The 17949-nt window shown below is 44.8% G+C and overlaps 1 protein-coding gene across 5 annotated transcripts in view; it reads left to right on the forward strand.

The window, feature by feature from the left end:
• Positions 1–17949, forward strand: part of TMEM94 (transmembrane protein 94) — a 53421-nt gene that overhangs the window by 18347 nt on the left and 17125 nt on the right. For 4 of the 5 annotated variants that reach the window (XM_071573781.1, XM_071573782.1, XM_071573783.1 and 1 more), the window contains 14 exons: positions 2542–2661; positions 3319–3446; positions 4003–4139; positions 4808–5004; positions 5631–5782; positions 5910–6012; positions 6322–6408; positions 6901–7017; positions 10690–10746; positions 12556–12660; positions 13273–13437; positions 13583–13792; positions 13962–14277; positions 15011–15184. In XM_071573781.1, the coding sequence (XP_071429882.1) occupies positions 2542–2661; positions 3319–3446; positions 4003–4139; positions 4808–5004; positions 5631–5782; positions 5910–6012; positions 6322–6408; positions 6901–7017; positions 10690–10746; positions 12556–12660; positions 13273–13437; positions 13583–13792; positions 13962–14277; positions 15011–15184 (2068 nt within the window). The remainder of the gene's footprint in view (positions 1–2541; positions 2662–3318; positions 3447–4002; positions 4140–4807; positions 5005–5630; positions 5783–5909; positions 6013–6321; positions 6409–6900; positions 7018–10689; positions 10747–12555; positions 12661–13272; positions 13438–13582; positions 13793–13961; positions 14278–15010; positions 15185–17949) is intronic. The other variant, XM_071573784.1, reaches the window with a different exon arrangement.

Consider the following 17949-nt stretch of genomic DNA (forward strand, 5'->3'; position numbering starts at 1 on the left):
CCTCTGGGACAGTTTCAGAGAGCCTCGGTTTGCCATATACCAAGGGTTACTTCAGGGCATTTGAAAAATGCCTCATTAGCAGTTGATGACTTAGCAGGGCAGCTCTTGTTGCGAAAACCTAGAGCTGCCCCTTGCCAGGAGCTCAGGGTGGCTCCTCTCGCCTGTCCCTGCCATTTTGGCTCCAGGCTCCTTCTCTGGATTCAGTAGGTGATCGAGTCCCCTGCTGCAGCCCCCACTCACACCATTACAGCGTCTGTTTGCCAGACTGGCCCTGCCTGCTTTGCCAAACACTCCGTGCTTTAAGTGTCAGGGTGGGTGTTTAACAATCCCTGCCCTTCCTGCTGTTCCTCTTTCCCAGCTCTGACACTCTGCACTTGTCCTTTCTCACCTGCCACAGCCACCTTCCTTTGTGGCTGCCCTTACCTTGGCTGGTACTACAGCAAACCAGTAGCTCCCGTGTGAAGTGTGGAGTGGGTGCTCAAGTATTTCAGGAACCTTTCTGAGTACCTCTGGATGTGCTGCCTTTCTGTGCTCGCTGCCTGCTGTGCTGTGGCACTTTCTCCTTCCAGGCACTGTGTGACTGTGCTGGATGTTGGCATTAAGTGCAGCTTTCCTCTTATTTCTTCTGTAGCTCCTGATGTATCTGTTGGAACCAGCTCAATGTCTAACCAGACTTTTCAGTTAAAGTCCCTCATTATTGCTGCCTTTCATTCTGTGTCTTTTATTTATCTCTGCTTTCCCTGTGTTGGAAAGGATGAGTATTTTTGTGGGTGCTTTGCTGTGCCCCAAACAGGCAGCAGCCAGACCAGACAGAGAAAGCTGATTGTCCCTTGCTTGGTGTCGCTCTCGGACACTCCTGTTTGCAGCACTCCGTGGTGCTGCAGCAGGTCTGTGCCAGCTCCACTGCCTGCCATCTTCTCTGGGAGTCTTTGAGACTCCTATGTTTAGTCCTGTACTGATGTTACCTGGGCTGCTTCCAAGAACAACACAGAACTGCTTCCTCTATTCCTAAAACTGACACAGAGAATGAAAACTACAGCAAGATTATTTTTAGTTCTCTAAAAGTGCAGCTAAAGCAGCGTTGCTGGACTCTGCCTGGCCAGAATTTGCTGTTTCGAGATGTCCCTGATAGGTGGGGAGTGTGTGTGTGGTAGATGATATTTTAAAGAGAATTTATCTGCTATTCCTCGCTGCTTGCATTACAGTTTTAGATTGGACCATCAATGCAAATGAGTCTGAAGTCCAAGATTAGTTTCCAGTAAATGTTCATCATGAAACCACGCAGTTAAGGAACAGGAAGAAAATATCAGAGCAAGCTTCACTTGCAGAGCTGGGTGTGTGCAAGCAGCTCCCAAGGAGCAGCAATGCTGCAGTTTGAGACCACAGTGGGTTTGGCAGGGCTGGGAAGAGCTACCAGAGCAGGAGCTCCAGGCTGTGTCACACTGGTGGGGACGTGAGGGACAAGCTTCCTGCCTGTTTGTGTTCAGCAGTTCTGTACTCTGTACACAGCATGAGACACCTGGACATTTCTAACATGCAGGGTATCCCATGTGCTGTACGTGCTCAAGGTGTTTGTGGTAAAACATGAAACGCATGTGAGTGTTTCTACTGACCAGTTCCCTGCCTGGGAACAGACACCTGCCTGCTCTTCCCTGTTGATTCACTGTCACTGACCTGGTGCCCACAATCCCTCACAGCAACCTCTGTGATTTGAAAGAAAGAAAAATGCTTGTGTTCCTGACCCAGAAATGCAAGTGTTAACCCCACTTTCTTGTTACCAGGATCCTATGGCAGTGTATTCCCTATGGCACACTCCTGGGTTGTGTCCTTTGGGGCTGCTGCCTCTCTGCTGACCGGGGAGGGGGCAGTGCTGTGAGCTCTGTGCTTCCTGCAAGTCCAAATGCTTCCTTTGCATGTCTGTGCAGTTCAGCACTCAAAACGTTCCTGCTTTCCCTTGTAAAAGAAGTTGAAGTCCCATCTGCTCTGAACTGATCCACAGTGGAGCTCCTGCATCAATGTAGCCACAGGGGCAGGATTCATAAACAAAAATCCATAACGAGCAGTTGTGGAAATTGGACCACTCTTGTTTAGAATTGCAGATATTCCACTTCTGTGTTGTTTTTACTGTTAGCAAAATCCTGTATCATTAAAATTCCACCATAACAGTCTGTGTTCTGTTGTCTCTACAAGCTGATACCAGTTCAAGCCTGTGTGAATTCAGAGCTGAGCAACCTCCCTTTGTATTGTCCTCAGCCTGGGCTGATTAGATCTTGTTTCACAGAAATGGTTTGGTATTGTGCTTTGATAAAGTATTTATCAGCACAGTCAGGACCGGTTTGTTTACCTGATACTATCTAAGTGCTCTAATTCCATCTAGCAGTTTAAAGTTCACAGGAGGGGAGATGGTTCCAGGAACGTGGAGAATCAGGCTGGTGATGATGAGTGCAGGGCATTCACGGTCAGGTGCTCAAGTCAGCCACCAGGAAAAAGTCAAAAAGAAAATAGGGAAGCACTAACCAGTTTGTTTTTCTGGCACCTCAGGATGAGATGACCTCAAGTTTGGGCCTTACCACAAAGAAAGCCCTCACGATCCTGAGAGACCAGTTGTCAGCTCTGCTGGAGGGGCATCAGAAGGAACGGAAAAAAGTGACTTCATGGAAGGTGAGGCACCAAACAGCACAAGGTTGGGCTCCCCTTCTCAAAGTAAAGCTGTACCCCAAACAGATGGAACAGAAGTTGTCTGCTTTCCATCCCAGAGTGCTGCTGCAGAGTGTCTGGGGGTCGAATTGCAAGTCCTTGGGAACAAAGCAAGGAATCTACTAAGTGTGTGTTTCTGTCAGTGCTTCTCTCCTGGATGCCAGAGCTTTACCTTCGGCTGTGAAGGATTTAAGGACTTCAAGAGCCACCAAAGGCAATGTCCATCTCAGGTGGAGATAAAGAGCTGTGAAGCTCAACAGTCTCCCCTTGTCCCCTGGGTTTGTCTGGCGTGTGTGTTGAATACAAAGCGCTGGTGTTTATGCACAGTACTTAAAAGTGTTCCTGGGCCTGTCAGTGGCAATGGGACAGCCTGGCACAGAAGTCTTTTCATTCTTCCAAGCAAGAGTAAAGCAGTTGACCCAGACACAGCAGCTGGGCATCTGTTGGTGCTGCAGGATTCACACAACTGATCAGGGTGTTCTGTGTCCTGTTCAAGGGTTTGGCAAAGTTGTGTTCACCCTGGAGCATCAGCTGCTGCCTTCACCCTTTCTCACTCTGCTTTTCCAAACGCCTGGCTCTGTGTTGCATGAATGCTGACTGTCTGCTGCTCTCCCTGTGCAGGAGGCGTGGAGGAGCAGTTTCCTGTACCATGGTAACCGCTGCTCCTGTTTCCACTGGCCTGGAGCATCTCTGATGCTGCTGGCAGTGCTGCTGCTGCTGTGCTGCTATGGGAGCCAGCCACAGGGGAGGTAAGCAAAGCTTCCTGTGCTGCTTGACTGAACCAAGGTGGTAGTTTAAATTGTCTTGATACTGTGTATGGTTGACATAACAGCGTTGTCCCTCATTCTGTCCAGACATCAGCATACTCACACTGGTAATTCTGTTCCTCCTTCCACAAAAATTCAGCTAACCTACTTCTGATGGACCCAAGGAGTGTCCTGTGGAGAGACTGAGATTCTTTCTCTACAACATTCCTAAGATCTTTAAAACTCCTAAGGCAGTATCATAGGAAGGATTTTGAAACTGGAGAAGTTACTGTGCTGTCACTGTAGCATGCCTTGACCATATTTGTAGAGGATTTTCTAATTGAGACTGGTCCTTTCAGACCTCTCTGGTGTCACTATTCTAAAGAAGAAGTGTGATCATAGCTCCCCTGCATTTATTTTTTAGCCATAAGTCTGTGAGATGTAGGAATTAAACAACCAAGCAGTTGTGTGTTCATCTCTATGGGTGTCTGGCAGTGGATTCTGCTCATTTACCCAAACCTCATCTGTTTTCTGCTTTCTTCTGTTTTGCTGTGTGAAGCCAAGGTGCTGAGATAGTTAATGCACTGGCACTCTTCCTTCTGCTCCTCTTGGATCTCCTCATGATTGGGCGTCAGGAGAGGCTGAAGTGCAGAGAGGTGGAGAGGAGGCTTCAGACAATCCTTGATAAGATAAATGGTGAGGTTTTGTTCTTCTGTCCCAATTGCATTTGTGTTTTCCTCCCATTGAATTTTTCCCCAAGCCTGATCACACATTGCTAATTAAGCTTGCTAACCTTCCCCTGTGTTGCACAGAAACAGGCTGTGAGAATTGTGTTCCACTCCTGCTTGTCCTGTAAAATAGTTATTTTGGGCTGTCATGTGGCCATGTGCTTCCAGGCTCTGTGTTACCAGGTGGGCGTCTGTTATGTCTGTGCTTTGGAGTAATTCAAATCCTCAGATTCTTACAAAAATATCTGCCTTGCAGCAGATGATGAGAGAAGAAAACGTGGGGTTGTACCACAACATAGAGCAGAAGGAAACAAATTGCTGTGCATGAGCATCCTCTCAGTGGTGGCTTTGGAACCTGAGGGGGCAGTTCCTTTCAGTGTGGCAGTTTTAAGGACAGCCTTTAGCTTTTCCACTGTACAACTATGTATTTAAGGTTATAAAACGTCTGTTTAGTTGTTAATACTGGGTAGAGAAAGAGGGTGAAAGCCATCAAGGAGAAGGACAGGGATGATTAAAGATCATGGGAATGGGCTGAGCTTAGCACTGAGGGATCCATGGCCACTGCAGGATGTAAATAATCGTGTGACTGGCCCCTCCAGAATTATCACTGAATTTTTTCACACTTTGTGCTTTCAGATACACTTGGCAAAGAGGTGAAATGGCCAGACTCCATGTACCCTGACCTTCACATGCCTTATGCCCCATCCTGGTCCCTTCACTGGGCCTACAGGGACGGGCACCTTGTCAACCTGCCTGTGAGCCTGTTGGTGGAAGGGGATGTTGTTGCTTTGAGGCCAGGCCAGGAGTCATTTGCTTCTCTGAGAGGGATTAAGGTAACTCACTTGTCTTGTTTCCCTGGCCTATAACAATATATTTCCCAGGATTTTCTTGCTAATACTCTAATTCCCAGTGTACAGATTATTGGAGTGTTTGGTTTCTTCTGACCTTGAAAACAGCTTGAAATTCAAATTCAGTCAAGGATGGTGCTTTGTTAGCCAGACTGCATCTTCTCCATGAACTCCAAACCCAACAGACAGGAGACACTAATGTGGTACAAAAGCACCATATTTCCATCTCTCCCAGGTCAAGGGGAAATTGTAACATGCTGCTAAATATAAGTGGAGTGAATCTATCCAGCAGGATAATATGACATACAAACCCCATACTTTATCCTGCTTTTTATGTGGAGAAATAAAGTTTGTCTGCTTTGACCTTCTCCTTACTACTGATTTATTATAAAAGAAGGTAATATAAAATACCTGGAGCAGCAGTAAATTAACAAATTGATTACAAGAGCTGTACAAAAATTTTGCTGCTTGAAGAAGGTTGGAAAAAGTTTCAAGCTTGAAATTTAGTCTTCTTGGTTTTTATTTTAACTTTCACTCCAAATGCCAATTTTCATGAAATAACCAGATGTGCTTGAACACAAACCTTTGGGTTCTGTGACCTTTTCTTCTAGGATGATGAGCACATAGTCCTGGAGCCAGGAGATCTATTTCCACCTTTCTCACCCCCACCCTCCCCAAGGGGAGAAGTGAAGAAGGGACCTCAGAACCCTCAGCTGTATCGTCTCTTCCGTGTCTTGAAGACCCCAATAATTGATAATGTCAGGTGGGTTTTGACAGTCATCCCTCACAGGGGGCTGAGCACAATGTTCTAACCAGGAGGTTTATATCCAAGGGAAGTGCAGGGTGAGGGTCTTGGTTATTGGAATCTCAAGCTGGTTTCCATTGTTTAGGTGGTGTCTGGAAATGGCTCTGTCGCGGCCAGTGACAGCCCTGGATAACGAGAGGTTCACTGTGCAGTCAGTGATGCTGAAATATGCTGTCCCTATTGTGCTGGTAGGTCTTATTTCAAGCCTTTGTCCTTGAAAACAGCCACGTTTTGTCAATAAAGGTGAAGGATTTGCAGCCATCAACAGGAAACTGTGGCCAGGCTCTAACTGGTGCAGCTGACTCTGTGTGTACCTTGGGCAGTTCAGGCAAGCAAAGGTGCTGAGCCAGGTAACCATGAGAGCAGAGAGAGGAGCTGCAGCAGCAGATCAAATACATCTTCCAGACTTTCCCAGGGCTGAGAGCCTTACCAGACACTGAAAACTCCTTCCCTGCAAGTGCTACCAGTTAGCTGACAGTGTCATCTCTGACTTGCAGGCTGGATTCCTGATCACCAACGCCGTGCGCTTCATTTTCAAGGCTCCTGGCATTGCTTCTTGGCAGTACACTCTTCTTCAGCTACAGGTAAAGGAGAGCTCTGAGCTCCCCTACACCTCTCCAGACAACCACCAGGACTAATTCCCTCCCTCAGGGGCTTCCTTTACCCTGTGACAGCACCCTTTGCATGCTGGATCCAGGGGCATTCAGAGGAGCAGGACAACAGCTCTTCCCTAGACTGACCCTTATGTGTTTGCTCTCTCATTTGCCATGTATGTACACATATATATGTGTATATATATATAAAATGTATGGTATCCTTTGCCTTTAAACTTTATTTAGAGTTTATGCCAAGTTCAGCAGGAAAAACAGCTGCTTGTTGATGTCATTTATTCATGGCCTCTTTCATTACAGCTCCTAAGTTGTGCTTTTCCCTGTGTAGCACTGATTCCAGTCTCCTTCCTTCCTGCCCTGGCCTTTTATCCATCCCCTCACTGTGGTGGAAAAGGTCTCATGTGAGAGGTTTGACTTCTTGTTGTCTCTGGGCTTGTTGGTGATTAAAGGTTGGGTTTTTCTCAGGTGAATGGTGTCTTACCCATCCTTCCATTGCTCTTTCCTGTCCTGTGGATTCTTGCTACAGCCTTTGGAGAAGCCAGAGTCTTGGCCCAGATGAGCAAGGCCTCATCCACCTCACTGGTAGGTATCTCTCCTCAAACCATTGCAGAGAAAAGGACAGGAGATGAAAAGCCTCTGTGAAGTGAGCACAATGAATTCAGAAGACGTGTCCACATAACTGTAAAACCTTGTTGAATCTTTGGTTGTCCCAGCTGCTGTCCAGGTTGTTTTGTCTCCCTGGAGTACAGTATCACTTCTTCTTGAACAGATGCTTTAATTTTTTCAGATATCCCAATGTGATAGGAAGCTCCAGGGATTCAGTAAAACTCTTCTAGTCTTGTGCTTTCGATCAGATAAATAGAATTTGTCAAGGAGGTGAACATGAAGATAAATGCCCTGTGGTGGCTGTAACCTGGGAATGTTTTAACAACTGACAAGGAATGGGATAGATGAGATCCTCCGCAATCCTCTGTTTTCATGCATGGGCTGAACAGCCTTTTCCTGAGGCTCTGGGGTTTCACTTGCAGGCATGGCCTTTGCAGCAGGTCAGGGAGTGAGAGGCAATTCTGGTGTTTGTGCTGATTTGGGGAGCAGAGTTTGTTGGTCTGGTGGAACGTGGTGTGCTGTTGGCATCTCTTGTTGTGTCCTGGTGGCAGTGTTGGTGAGGTGCACTGAGCTATGTTTGTCTTCTGTGCTGATTTCTGTTACTTGGACAGTTTCTCTCTCGTTCTTGTTCTCCCTGGCCTCTGTGGCCCTGGGTTTGTGTTTTCTGTTCTTTGCCCTGTAGTTGTACATGACAAAGCTTCCTGTGTCTTGGGAGGAGGACACTTATTATGTCCCTCAGTGGCATTTGCTCCTTTACCATTTCTTCTCAGTGTTTTCTGCACTTTACCTTCCCAACCCATTCTCAGCATCACTTGGTTTCTGTCTTTAGAACCTTCTTCTTTCCCCTCACACCTTGCTATTCAGGAAAAGCCAGAGCTCCTTGGCTTCCCTGTTTCATCCTTCTCAGCATACCCATTTGCCCTGTCACTCATACTTGCACCTTCCTTGTGTTCTTTCCTGTCTTCTCCTTTTTCTTGTCCAGGCAACTCTCTCTGTCCACCATCTCTTTCTCTGACATGTCAAACACGACCCTCCATCCTTGCTGCTGCAGAACAGCCCTTGGGATGCCCTTGGTCATTCACCCCCTGACTAGAGCAGTCTTGGCCTCTTGATTTCCCTCCTTCCTTCTCTCTTCTCTGTTCAAAATGTAGCAGGTAAGACGTCCCTCTCCATTCCCTTGGCCTGTGTGACACTCTTCTCTCCTTCCTATCATGTTCAGGCTCTTTATTCCATTTTTCCAGGCCACAGATGACCCCTGTGAATGTTCACAGCACACAAACCAGTGCCCCTCCAAACAAACCCCTGCCTCAAGTTGCATTACTACAGTTGGACTGCAGCAACATTCCTGTTAGAATGGAATTTGCTGTTGGTTTGAAAACATTTCCACTGCCTTTGATAGGTTGTTTCAGTCATTATTTACCTTCACTGCTAAAAAGGACATTCTGTAAGTGGGAATTTCTGCAGTATCTGATTTACAGCCCTTGGAACATTTACATCTTTTGTCTCCCAGATTTAAGAGTGTGTCAGTCGGAATTCTGGTCTGTTGTAACTACTCACATTCCCTTTTGCCATCTCTGGTTAAGTAAACAGTTTAAGCACCTTGAGGCACTATAAGCATATTTCCCAAACCTCTAATCTTTCTCTTGGCTTTCCTCTTACCTTTTTCCAGTGTTTCAGGATCACTGCAGAATTATGAATATCAAAACCCACAAAACATTCCAGTAACAGTTGTGCTAAATTTCATAATAATTTGGACTTGCTGTTCTATATTCCCTTGTTTGTGCAATAAGGGATCATATTAGATCCTTCAGCCACTTCTTTAAGGGGCCAGGCTTTGTTCAGTGATAGTCTGCAGTTGCTGCTTTCTGAGTCCTCATCCTGTAAGTCCAACCTTCCTTTTTGGACATGAAAATGCAGCCTTAGTTTTGTGCCTGTTGGGATACAGGTTTTTTGTTATTACCCAAGCAATCCATCTTGCTCTCTAACAGTGGCCTGTTCTCTTTATAATGTACCTACCCCAAGCTTAGTATAGTTTCAGTCTCTGTCAGTAATTATTTTTTTTCAGTTTTCTTTCAGGCTGTTTACAAAATACTCAGATTTGTCCCTGCTTGAGCAAGTAACATATCCTATTGCAAACAATTTTTTTTCTGTTCCATTTACAGACAGTCTGTTTCTTATATATCTACTATGGACCCTACTTCCCTGGTATTTTTGTTAGAAAACCAGTAAAATATTTACAATCAAGTCAAAGTACCAAGTGATCTATGTCAAAAGCATTACTTTTATCAGTCAAGTTTATAATTTTGTCAAAAAAAAGATATCACAATAGTCTGATGAGATTTGCTGCTCATATACTTGTGGTGTTTGGCACTGGTTGTATTATTCCACTTCTTTTAATTGAGTCTGATATTAGCTGCTCTGTTATTCTGTCTGAAATCAAAGTCTGGGGTCCTGTGCTAACTTGGATGGTTCTCCTTCCCTTTTTGGGCATTGGCACCATTTCCATTGAACTGGGACTTAATCCATAGTTCAAGCCTTGTGCAAAATCAGCAGTAACAGTCATTGTCCAGACCTGCTAATTTAAACATATTTACTTTCAGTAGCTACTGCTGGAATGGAAAATATTTCATAGTTATCATATGTTATGATTGTATCACTGAATAAGGAATAGCAATATTTATTTAACATGTCTGCCTTGCCTGCAATATCATTTGCAATTCCACTGTCTTTAACAAGCAGTGGACTGGTATTAATTTACTAATGGTATGCTTTTCCTTATTTTTATGTTAATTTTTATTTCTGTTTTCATTTCCACTCAAAATTGAACTATTGTTTTTACTGTGGGATTGTTGCTTTTTAAAATGGTAACAAAATATTCTTAAACAGTTCCTAATTATCCTTTACAGCTCTCAGTTTAAATTATTTCTGACAAATTTCTCTTGGCTTTTTTCAGCCTTGCTAAACTGATCCTTTGTAAAGTGTCAGATATGATGCATTATTATTTGGGCTGTTGTTTTATTTACATATAAATATAATTGCCATATTCACTTATGAATAGACTTAAATTTAAACTTTCTCAAAATTGTCTGCTGTCAAATTCCTTTGTGCTGGATGCACAAATGCTGAGTTAATGAATTTCTCAGTGTAATTCCAAGAGCCCTGTGGTAGTGCCCTGTTATAATTCCTCTTCATTTTCCATCCACACCCCATTCATATCCCCTCATTGCTCTGTGTCCATCATGTTCCATCACCTGCTTTTCCAGCCCCTTTTCTGGCTCCCTTCCTGTAACTGACCCATATAACTTAAAACCAGATCAGTCAATCCTGGCTCTTTCTGTCTAAAAATAACCATCCAGAAAGAGCCTCCTCTGGGTCTAATTGCCATTATTTTCTCTGTAGACATTTAGGTAATGACTGTGTGTTCCTCTGTGATGTACAGCACCAAGCACTTTGCCTGTAGACTAGATGAAGACAGAGTCCATTAAAGACTTAATTGCTTTAATCAGTTATTGGTCTGCCTTGGTACAGTGATTCCCACAGAGAGGACTCCTGATTTCTCCTCTCTGAAGGCACATATTGAGGGAAGGATGTTCCTCATGACACATTTCTGAGCACAATTATAGTAACTGGTCTCTTCTCTTGCTGCAGCTTGCTAAGTTTTCAGAGGACACTCTCAGCAGCTACACAGAGATGGTATCTTCTCAGGTACTATTATTATGAATTGTTCTCTTCCATATTCACTGCAGAACTTCATGATATCCTTTCCCTTCCTCTCTGAACTCCTGCTTGTTCCTAGACCCTTTTTACTTGTGTCAGTTGTCCACTGTGACTCATTTGTTGCTATAGTTTGCTGTGCATGCAGGTTGCATGTCCTTCCCCTGCACTGTCCCATGTAAATGCTGCTCTGCTGACCAGAGATTGAGGTGACTGCAATGCTCAGTCCAGCTGTGCTTTTCTGAATATTGCAAATGGTTTGAAACCAACTTTTTCTGTCCCGAAGACAGTACCTCTTTCAAGTCCTTTTCCAGGAATAAAATACACATTTTATGGCATGTGTCAGAAAGAAGAGATTTTGCTTATATCAGAAAAACCTCCTTTTTCAAGCCAAAACTGAAAACCAGAGGCAATGGTGGTCAGCAAGACCCAAAATGCAAGGGGGACCATGGGATGTTCAGGCTTTTTAAAAGTCTGATCCTGTTTCATAGGCTCCTTATCAGGTTTAAGCACATTGCTGGTGCTTCCAAAGCTGGGGGAATTAAACATTCAGAAGCCCTTTTTTTCTGGGGAAGGAGCTGCTCTGGCCACCCTATAAATTGCATCATCCAGATTAAACAGGTGGGTAGAGGAAAGACACTTCTCTGTCTAATCTGGAATTAAGACTCCCCTTTCCATAAGGAGGCAGATGGACTCCAGAAGTGATTAAAAACCCCTGGATATTATAAGAATCCATTCCTATCTCCTTGCTCCCAGTCACTCAAAAGAATGTACACAGGTGCACACACATGTGCTTCCTTTTAGGAATATGTTGTTGGCTTTCTCTGCCCCTTCATCATTTAGCTGAGATGTTTCTCAGGTGTTCAATGGGAGTGATTTGAGCTGACCTCATTGAAAACATTTGCTTCTTTCCTTTTGTACCTATGTAACATTTTCACTTAGATGAAACTGGTTTAAATAAGAACTTTTTTTAATTCCTGGTGATAGCTCATGATTATTTTGCTTTTGAGCTGACTGCTGTAGTAACCCTTAGGATCTAAGGACTGTGATCTAAGGAGTTTGGGAGGAAGAGCTGTGCAGTGACAGCATTCCAGAAAAACAGCTAAAAGGAGTAAATTCACACTGCAATGCAAACCTGGTTTTGCTGGCTTTAGGAGTGCACAGAGAAAAACATACAGCTCTGGTGCTTCCTTTGATTGCTGCTGTCCAGACTCCCCCTGAAACACGTTCATGTGGAAGATGAAGGGTGCCAACTGGACATTTTAATTTTGCAAAATAGCCCCTTCTTTCCATTTGATTACAATTCCTTTGTAATGATGGAGTAGTCAGGACACCTTGGCTTTACTTCCAACGTTGTCACGGCCTCAGTAACTAACCTTGGGCAAGTCACCTCATCACAGAGATGCCATTTACCTGATGGGCAGCCTAAGGCCTCAGACTCCGTAATCCAAGGGGATGAGTTACTTCAGGAGAAAATACTGAGAGCAGCAACTGATTCACTCGAAATGAACTCACTTCAGAATTGCTTTCTGTGTTTTTAGATAGACAAGAGGTAGTTTCAGTGAATTCTTAATTCAACAATCAAACTGTCTTGTTAGTGTTCTGTGGAAGGGGGAAGAAATGCTTTTCCCTTGGGAACATCAGCACTGCATCAGGTAACAGGTTCCCACAGAGACTGATGTTTATCTTACCATGTTGAAACTGAAAGCAGGTAATATCATACTCCCTTTTTATCTTCTCTCCCTTAATTTTTTACTGAATGAATCTTAATTGGCTGATGTCCTCTGCTTCCTTCGTCAGGAAATGATACGCTGTATCTGGAGTCACTTCCTCTGTGTTCTAAAAGGCAAATCCCCAACTCTGAGCTTCACTTCCAGCTTGCTCCACAGCCTGGGCTCTGTCACTGTGAGTATTGCTGGGTTGTCAGAAAGAGCAGCCCTGTGTGGAAGCTCTATTGTCATTGTTCATGTTGTCCTTCCCTGAGCACAGACTGATAGCAATCAGCTCACTGTGCTGCAATTAGAAACCCTTCAGGCACCTGTCTTTGTAGAAGAGTTTGTAACTGTCTTGTCATGTCCAGGCAGCTCATTTACAGGCTAAAACAATGGTTAGAGATACTCTGTGACATCTCTTAGGATGTCTGTGCTTTCCAGCTCTGGTTCTGGTTCCATTATCCTTTGGGGTTCCATTACCCAGCTGGTTTGAGTCCTGATAAGGTACTAGCTGGTGAAACAGGTTGAGTAGTTGCTCCCTTCCCTTGGTCTTCATGCCTAGTTTTGTAATATCCTGAGATAAAATTGATATTAAACAACCCATCAATCCTGTTAGAGCAAGGAATTCTTGGGTTTCTTGGAGTCTTATTTCATGCAATTTCTTAAGACAGAAGGTTGGAGAAGAAGAGACTTGTCTATCCTCCCATGTGTTTATGAAACTCGTGATATTTGCAACTACAAATGAACACTGAGCCGTGTTTCCACTGAGATTTTGCTTTCTTGGGGGTGTTGTGGGATGTTCCAGGTGCTCTGCTGTGTAGACAAGCAGGGGATTCTGTCCTGGCCAAACCCCAGCCCAGAGACTGTTCTGTTCTTCAGTGGGAAGGTGGAACCACCTCATGATAGCCACGAAGACCTGACTGATGATCTCTCTACACGGTCCTTCTGCCATCCAGAGTTGGAAGATGAGGTGAGTGTGCCATAACTCTTTGCATAAAATATGAAGAAGCAGCAAGGATGAGATCCTCTCCTGCAGGAGTCCTGAACAGCAGGTGAATCAGCAGTGCCTTGGGGTCACCTGCTGAATCACCATTTGTCTTGCTGGTCTTTTGCAGCCCCATGAGAGAGACGCTTTGCTCTCTGGCCCCTTGGCAGACACAGTCCACATGAGCAATGAACAGGAGAGGAACAACTGGGCTGGTGACCCTCCAAAGGCTCCTGATGCCCCTGCCCACCGAAAGCCAAACAGCAGAAGCAAACATCCCTCTGGATCCAACGTGAGCTTTAGCAAGGACACGGAGGGTGGAGAGGAGGAACACGCTCAGGTAAGACATACTGGAGGGGTAACAATTAGGCTTTTTGTGGAGCTGTAAGACAGATTCAAACCCATGGAGTTCCCACTTCTGGGGAATGTAACTGGGAATTCCCTGCAGGATTCTGGGCTCAAGCAGTGTGCATTGTAACCCACTGGAATTTCCCTGTCTGTTGGACCAGGTTGTTGGGGACAGCGAGGTGTTGGCTTGTGAGGCTGAAGACTTCGTGTGTGACTACCACCTGGAGATGCTGAGCCTGTCCCAGGACCAGCAGAACCCCTCCTGCATTCAGTTTGATGACTCCAACTGGCACATGCACTTGAATTCCCTCAAGCCCCTGGGCCTGAACGTGCTGCTGAACCTGTGCAACGCCAGCGTGACAGAGCGGCTGTGCCGCTTCTCCGACCACCTCTGCAACATCGCCCTGCAGGAAACTCACAGTGCTGTGCTGCCTGTCCACGTGCCCTGGGGCCTCTGTGAGCTTGCCAGGCTCATAGGTGAGGAGAAATGGGATGAGCAGACTCAGAGAAATCAGAGCTGTCAATAGACACTTAATCCTTAGAGAGCACAAGAATATTTTGCCAGTCCTGGTTGCTGAGAAGGTGGAAATACAGAGCTGACTCTGCTCTGTTCAGTTGCCAAAAGAGTCTATTAAAGAGATTGCTTTTGGCAAGTTCTGACGTTGTCAACACTATCAAAGGAACGAATGTCATCAGGGATATTGCCAGCCAGCCTTGGCTAAGCTTGGTGTTCTTCTGGCTTGAGTCTGCCAATCTCATCAGGAGACAAAGAATACCTGCTAATAATGAACAGATATCTGCCCTGTCTTTACTGTAAGGCCTTACAGGGAATTTGAGGATAAATGATGTGAGATGTCTCAGCTCATTTTATAGACTCAAAAACTGAGGCATAGGGGAGGTAAGAGGTTAGAGGCAACAGTAGGATTAAAATCTGAAAACTTGAACTCCTGTGCTTTGATGTTATAGTTCCTCTCCTCAGAGAATCAGAACCATGAATGCTGTAATTACTAATAACATCTAGTCCTTCTGAATGTTCTTCACCATAAGTCTTGAGCCATCTTTGTGTAGATGCACAGGTAGCTCACCTGCCAGTTCCTGGGGAGGGGTCAGAATGAGCACAGCAAACTGGATGGCACAAAAGCAGGTGAAGGGACCTTTCTTTTGTTTTGGTTAAAGCCTAATTTTTCTCCTCCTCATGTTCATGTTTCAGGTTTCACACCAGGTGCTAAAGATCTTTTCAAGCAGGAGAACTATTTGGCCTTGTACCGATTGCCAAGTGATGAGATGGTTAAGGAAACAATCCTAGGGAAGCTTTCCTCCATCACCAAGAGGAGACCTCCCCTGAGCCACATGATTAACCTCTTTGTGAAGGACACCACTACTAGTAAGTCTGCCCCATTCTTTGGGCATCCACTGGGAGTGGGGGGATGTTTTCTGCAAGAGCCTAGAAAATACCCAGCTGGAAGTGTCTGGAGTCCCTGTGGGGTGATAGCCCTGCTCTGCCTGTGGTCAGCACACATATGCTCAACAAACCAGTGATCAGCTGGGGCATACTTGGTGGGGGAGGAATTCTTCCAGCTTTGACTCACTCCAGAATCAGAACTAATTTTTTAAAATTACTTTAGCACATAGTAGACCTGTTTTCTGGGACCAAGGGGCAGTGCAGAGCAAGGTGTGGGTTTACTGGGAATTTTGGTTGACTTCATGGTGATAATGAAACTGATACTGCACAGGGTTGAATATTACTCAGGACTTTAGTTAGTGATGCTCATCCTTCTGAGAAATCATCATCTTTATCTAGTGTGTTATATTGCATACTCCTATGTTGCATACTAATAAGAAGTCACAGAAATCCCATGCAGACTCACAGTGACCATGACTACAACACCTGAAGTCCTGCTGACTTCTCCACTCCTTCTGCTCCTTCCTATTCCTGTAGGAACGGGCTGGGATGGAAGGAATGTACAGCTGGGCACTGTGAGGCCTTAAAGGACCTCAGCAAGGTTTAGCAGCTTGCCTGTCAGAGCTCTTAGTCTCTTTGTAATTCCTTAAACTGACTGAACTTGAGTCTCTGGAGCTGACATATGTTCAATATTGAATCTGAAATATGATCATTGTGCTGGCCAGAGTTTTACCAGGTTAACTGTCCTCTCTCACCCAATTCTTCTTAAATTTGTGTCTTTCTCTGAGGAGGGACTTTTTCATTTATTCTGATTGCTGCTATCTTGCCTTTGTGAACAGGAATTATTTTGATGCTGAGACTCTTAAGTGTAGGGAAAAAATCTTTAATGTTGCCTCATTTCAACTCCTTATCCTCACTTTTAAACGGTTTAGTTTAGAGGCTGGAGCTCAGACATGTGTGACCTGGATTATGTTGTCTAGAGTAAATTCTAGGGGGAATTTTGCCAGTTGGGGTTAGTTAACCCTTGAACACCTCTCACATAATAGTCTTGTCCCTTGAAACTTTCTAAAATGTTACCATTTTAGAACCAGAAATACTGGATTGTGCAGATAACATTGGCTGAAATAAAATGGCTCTGTTTATGCAGAAGTCAGACCAGATGATCGTAACCAACCTCTCTTGATATGCTATTTGTGAATAAATCTTTGAGTCCACCCACTCCCATGACAGGCTGCAGTCAAAGGGAGATACATAATAAATTCTACAGCTGTAGCAGAAATAGGAGGCAGATTATCTGTATGTTCCCTTGCTATTCCATTGAAATATGTGTCTCTCCATCTGGCAGTATTCATCCCAAATCCATAGTAACCACATGGAAATGAGGGGCTCACCGGCATCTTCCACAGAGTAAAATGGCTGGATACCATCTCTGCCTTCCTTTGCTGTAGCTGCACTCCTCAGTTCCTCTTGCTCTGTCTCACTGGCTCAGCTGGAGGGGTTTGGCTCTTCCTAACGAGTCCCAGCAGCCAGGAATGGCTGATCATTCTCCCTGCCTTATTCATTAGTTTCTTCCCTTTTGCCAGAGAAATCCTGGCCTTCAAGTCTATGATTTGGGAAAGGAAGAGGCTGAGCTCACTTTGCTGGCAATGAACTCCTTCCAGTTTATAATGTGTGCTGTCACTGCCACTTACTCCTTACAGGACTGGGGTGTGGGATGCTGATGGGATTGAATGGGCAGTGCATTGCAATTGCTGTCAGGCATCAATGTGGGTACATCTCTGTGTGTGGTCATCTGCAAGCTCCTGCCCTGTGTCCAGCACACAGATTTTGCATGGATCAATAAACATCCCTTCTTCCCTCCTTCCTAGCAAGGACTATCTGACCTTAGGAGCAAGGTGGGAAGATTAGGTGTTTACACAGTAAAATTAACCAGAGCTCTGCACAAGTGCTCCTTTGTGTCCCTGAGACACTTTCCTTCTTTCACACACAGCTCCCATTCGTCTTGGAGGTTTGTTATGCTGATAAACTTGGCATGTGATGACTATTTATAGCAGAAAGGAGAGAGCTGCTATGTTTTGGAAAATCCTCTGGTGTTCCTGAAGGTCCCTGCCTGGTTTGTGCAAGTGGATATTCTTGGCTCTTGATTCCAGCCAGTGTGAGCATTAGCAGTCAGCAACAATGCCTGCGAGAAGCCTTTGGGCTCATTTTTCTTGGCAGAGATTTTTTTTTCATTAGCTCAGCTTTGAAGCTGTTGGGGGCAAAGTCACAGAGCAGCTGGAGGAGGGAATGTAGACAGAGAGGTCTACGTGAGTGCAATGTTAATGTAGTGATGCAAATGAGAGGGAGCAGGAACTGTGGCGGGGAGGCAGCCCCACAACCTTTAACTTGTGTCCTGTGCCCAGGACCTGCACTGGGCAAGTGATATCACACACTCACGAGAAGAACTTTTTAACACCTCTGTCTACAAGAGGGAACAAGAGATTTTTAAGTCCGTATTAAAGAGTAAAGCAGGGAAAGGAAAAAAAACAGGACAAGCTGTAGTGTCCATTGTTTTCCAGTTCTTCCCTAATCACAACATGAGTTACTTTTTTAGAGTCTGTTACGTTGAACTTTTGACCCATCCTGATTTAACACATTTTCACAACCTTTTGTGAACAGGCTGCTATCTGACAGGTCACACTGTTGAATTATCTTCTGCTACTTGAATGAAAAGTATTCAAGAATAGCTCTTACCCTTTAGTTCCATG

The sequence above is a fragment of the Pithys albifrons genome, chromosome 19 (genome assembly GCF_047495875.1).
Source record: "Pithys albifrons albifrons isolate INPA30051 chromosome 19, PitAlb_v1, whole genome shotgun sequence".
In the NCBI taxonomy this organism is placed as follows: Eukaryota; Metazoa; Chordata; class Aves; order Passeriformes; family Thamnophilidae; genus Pithys; species Pithys albifrons.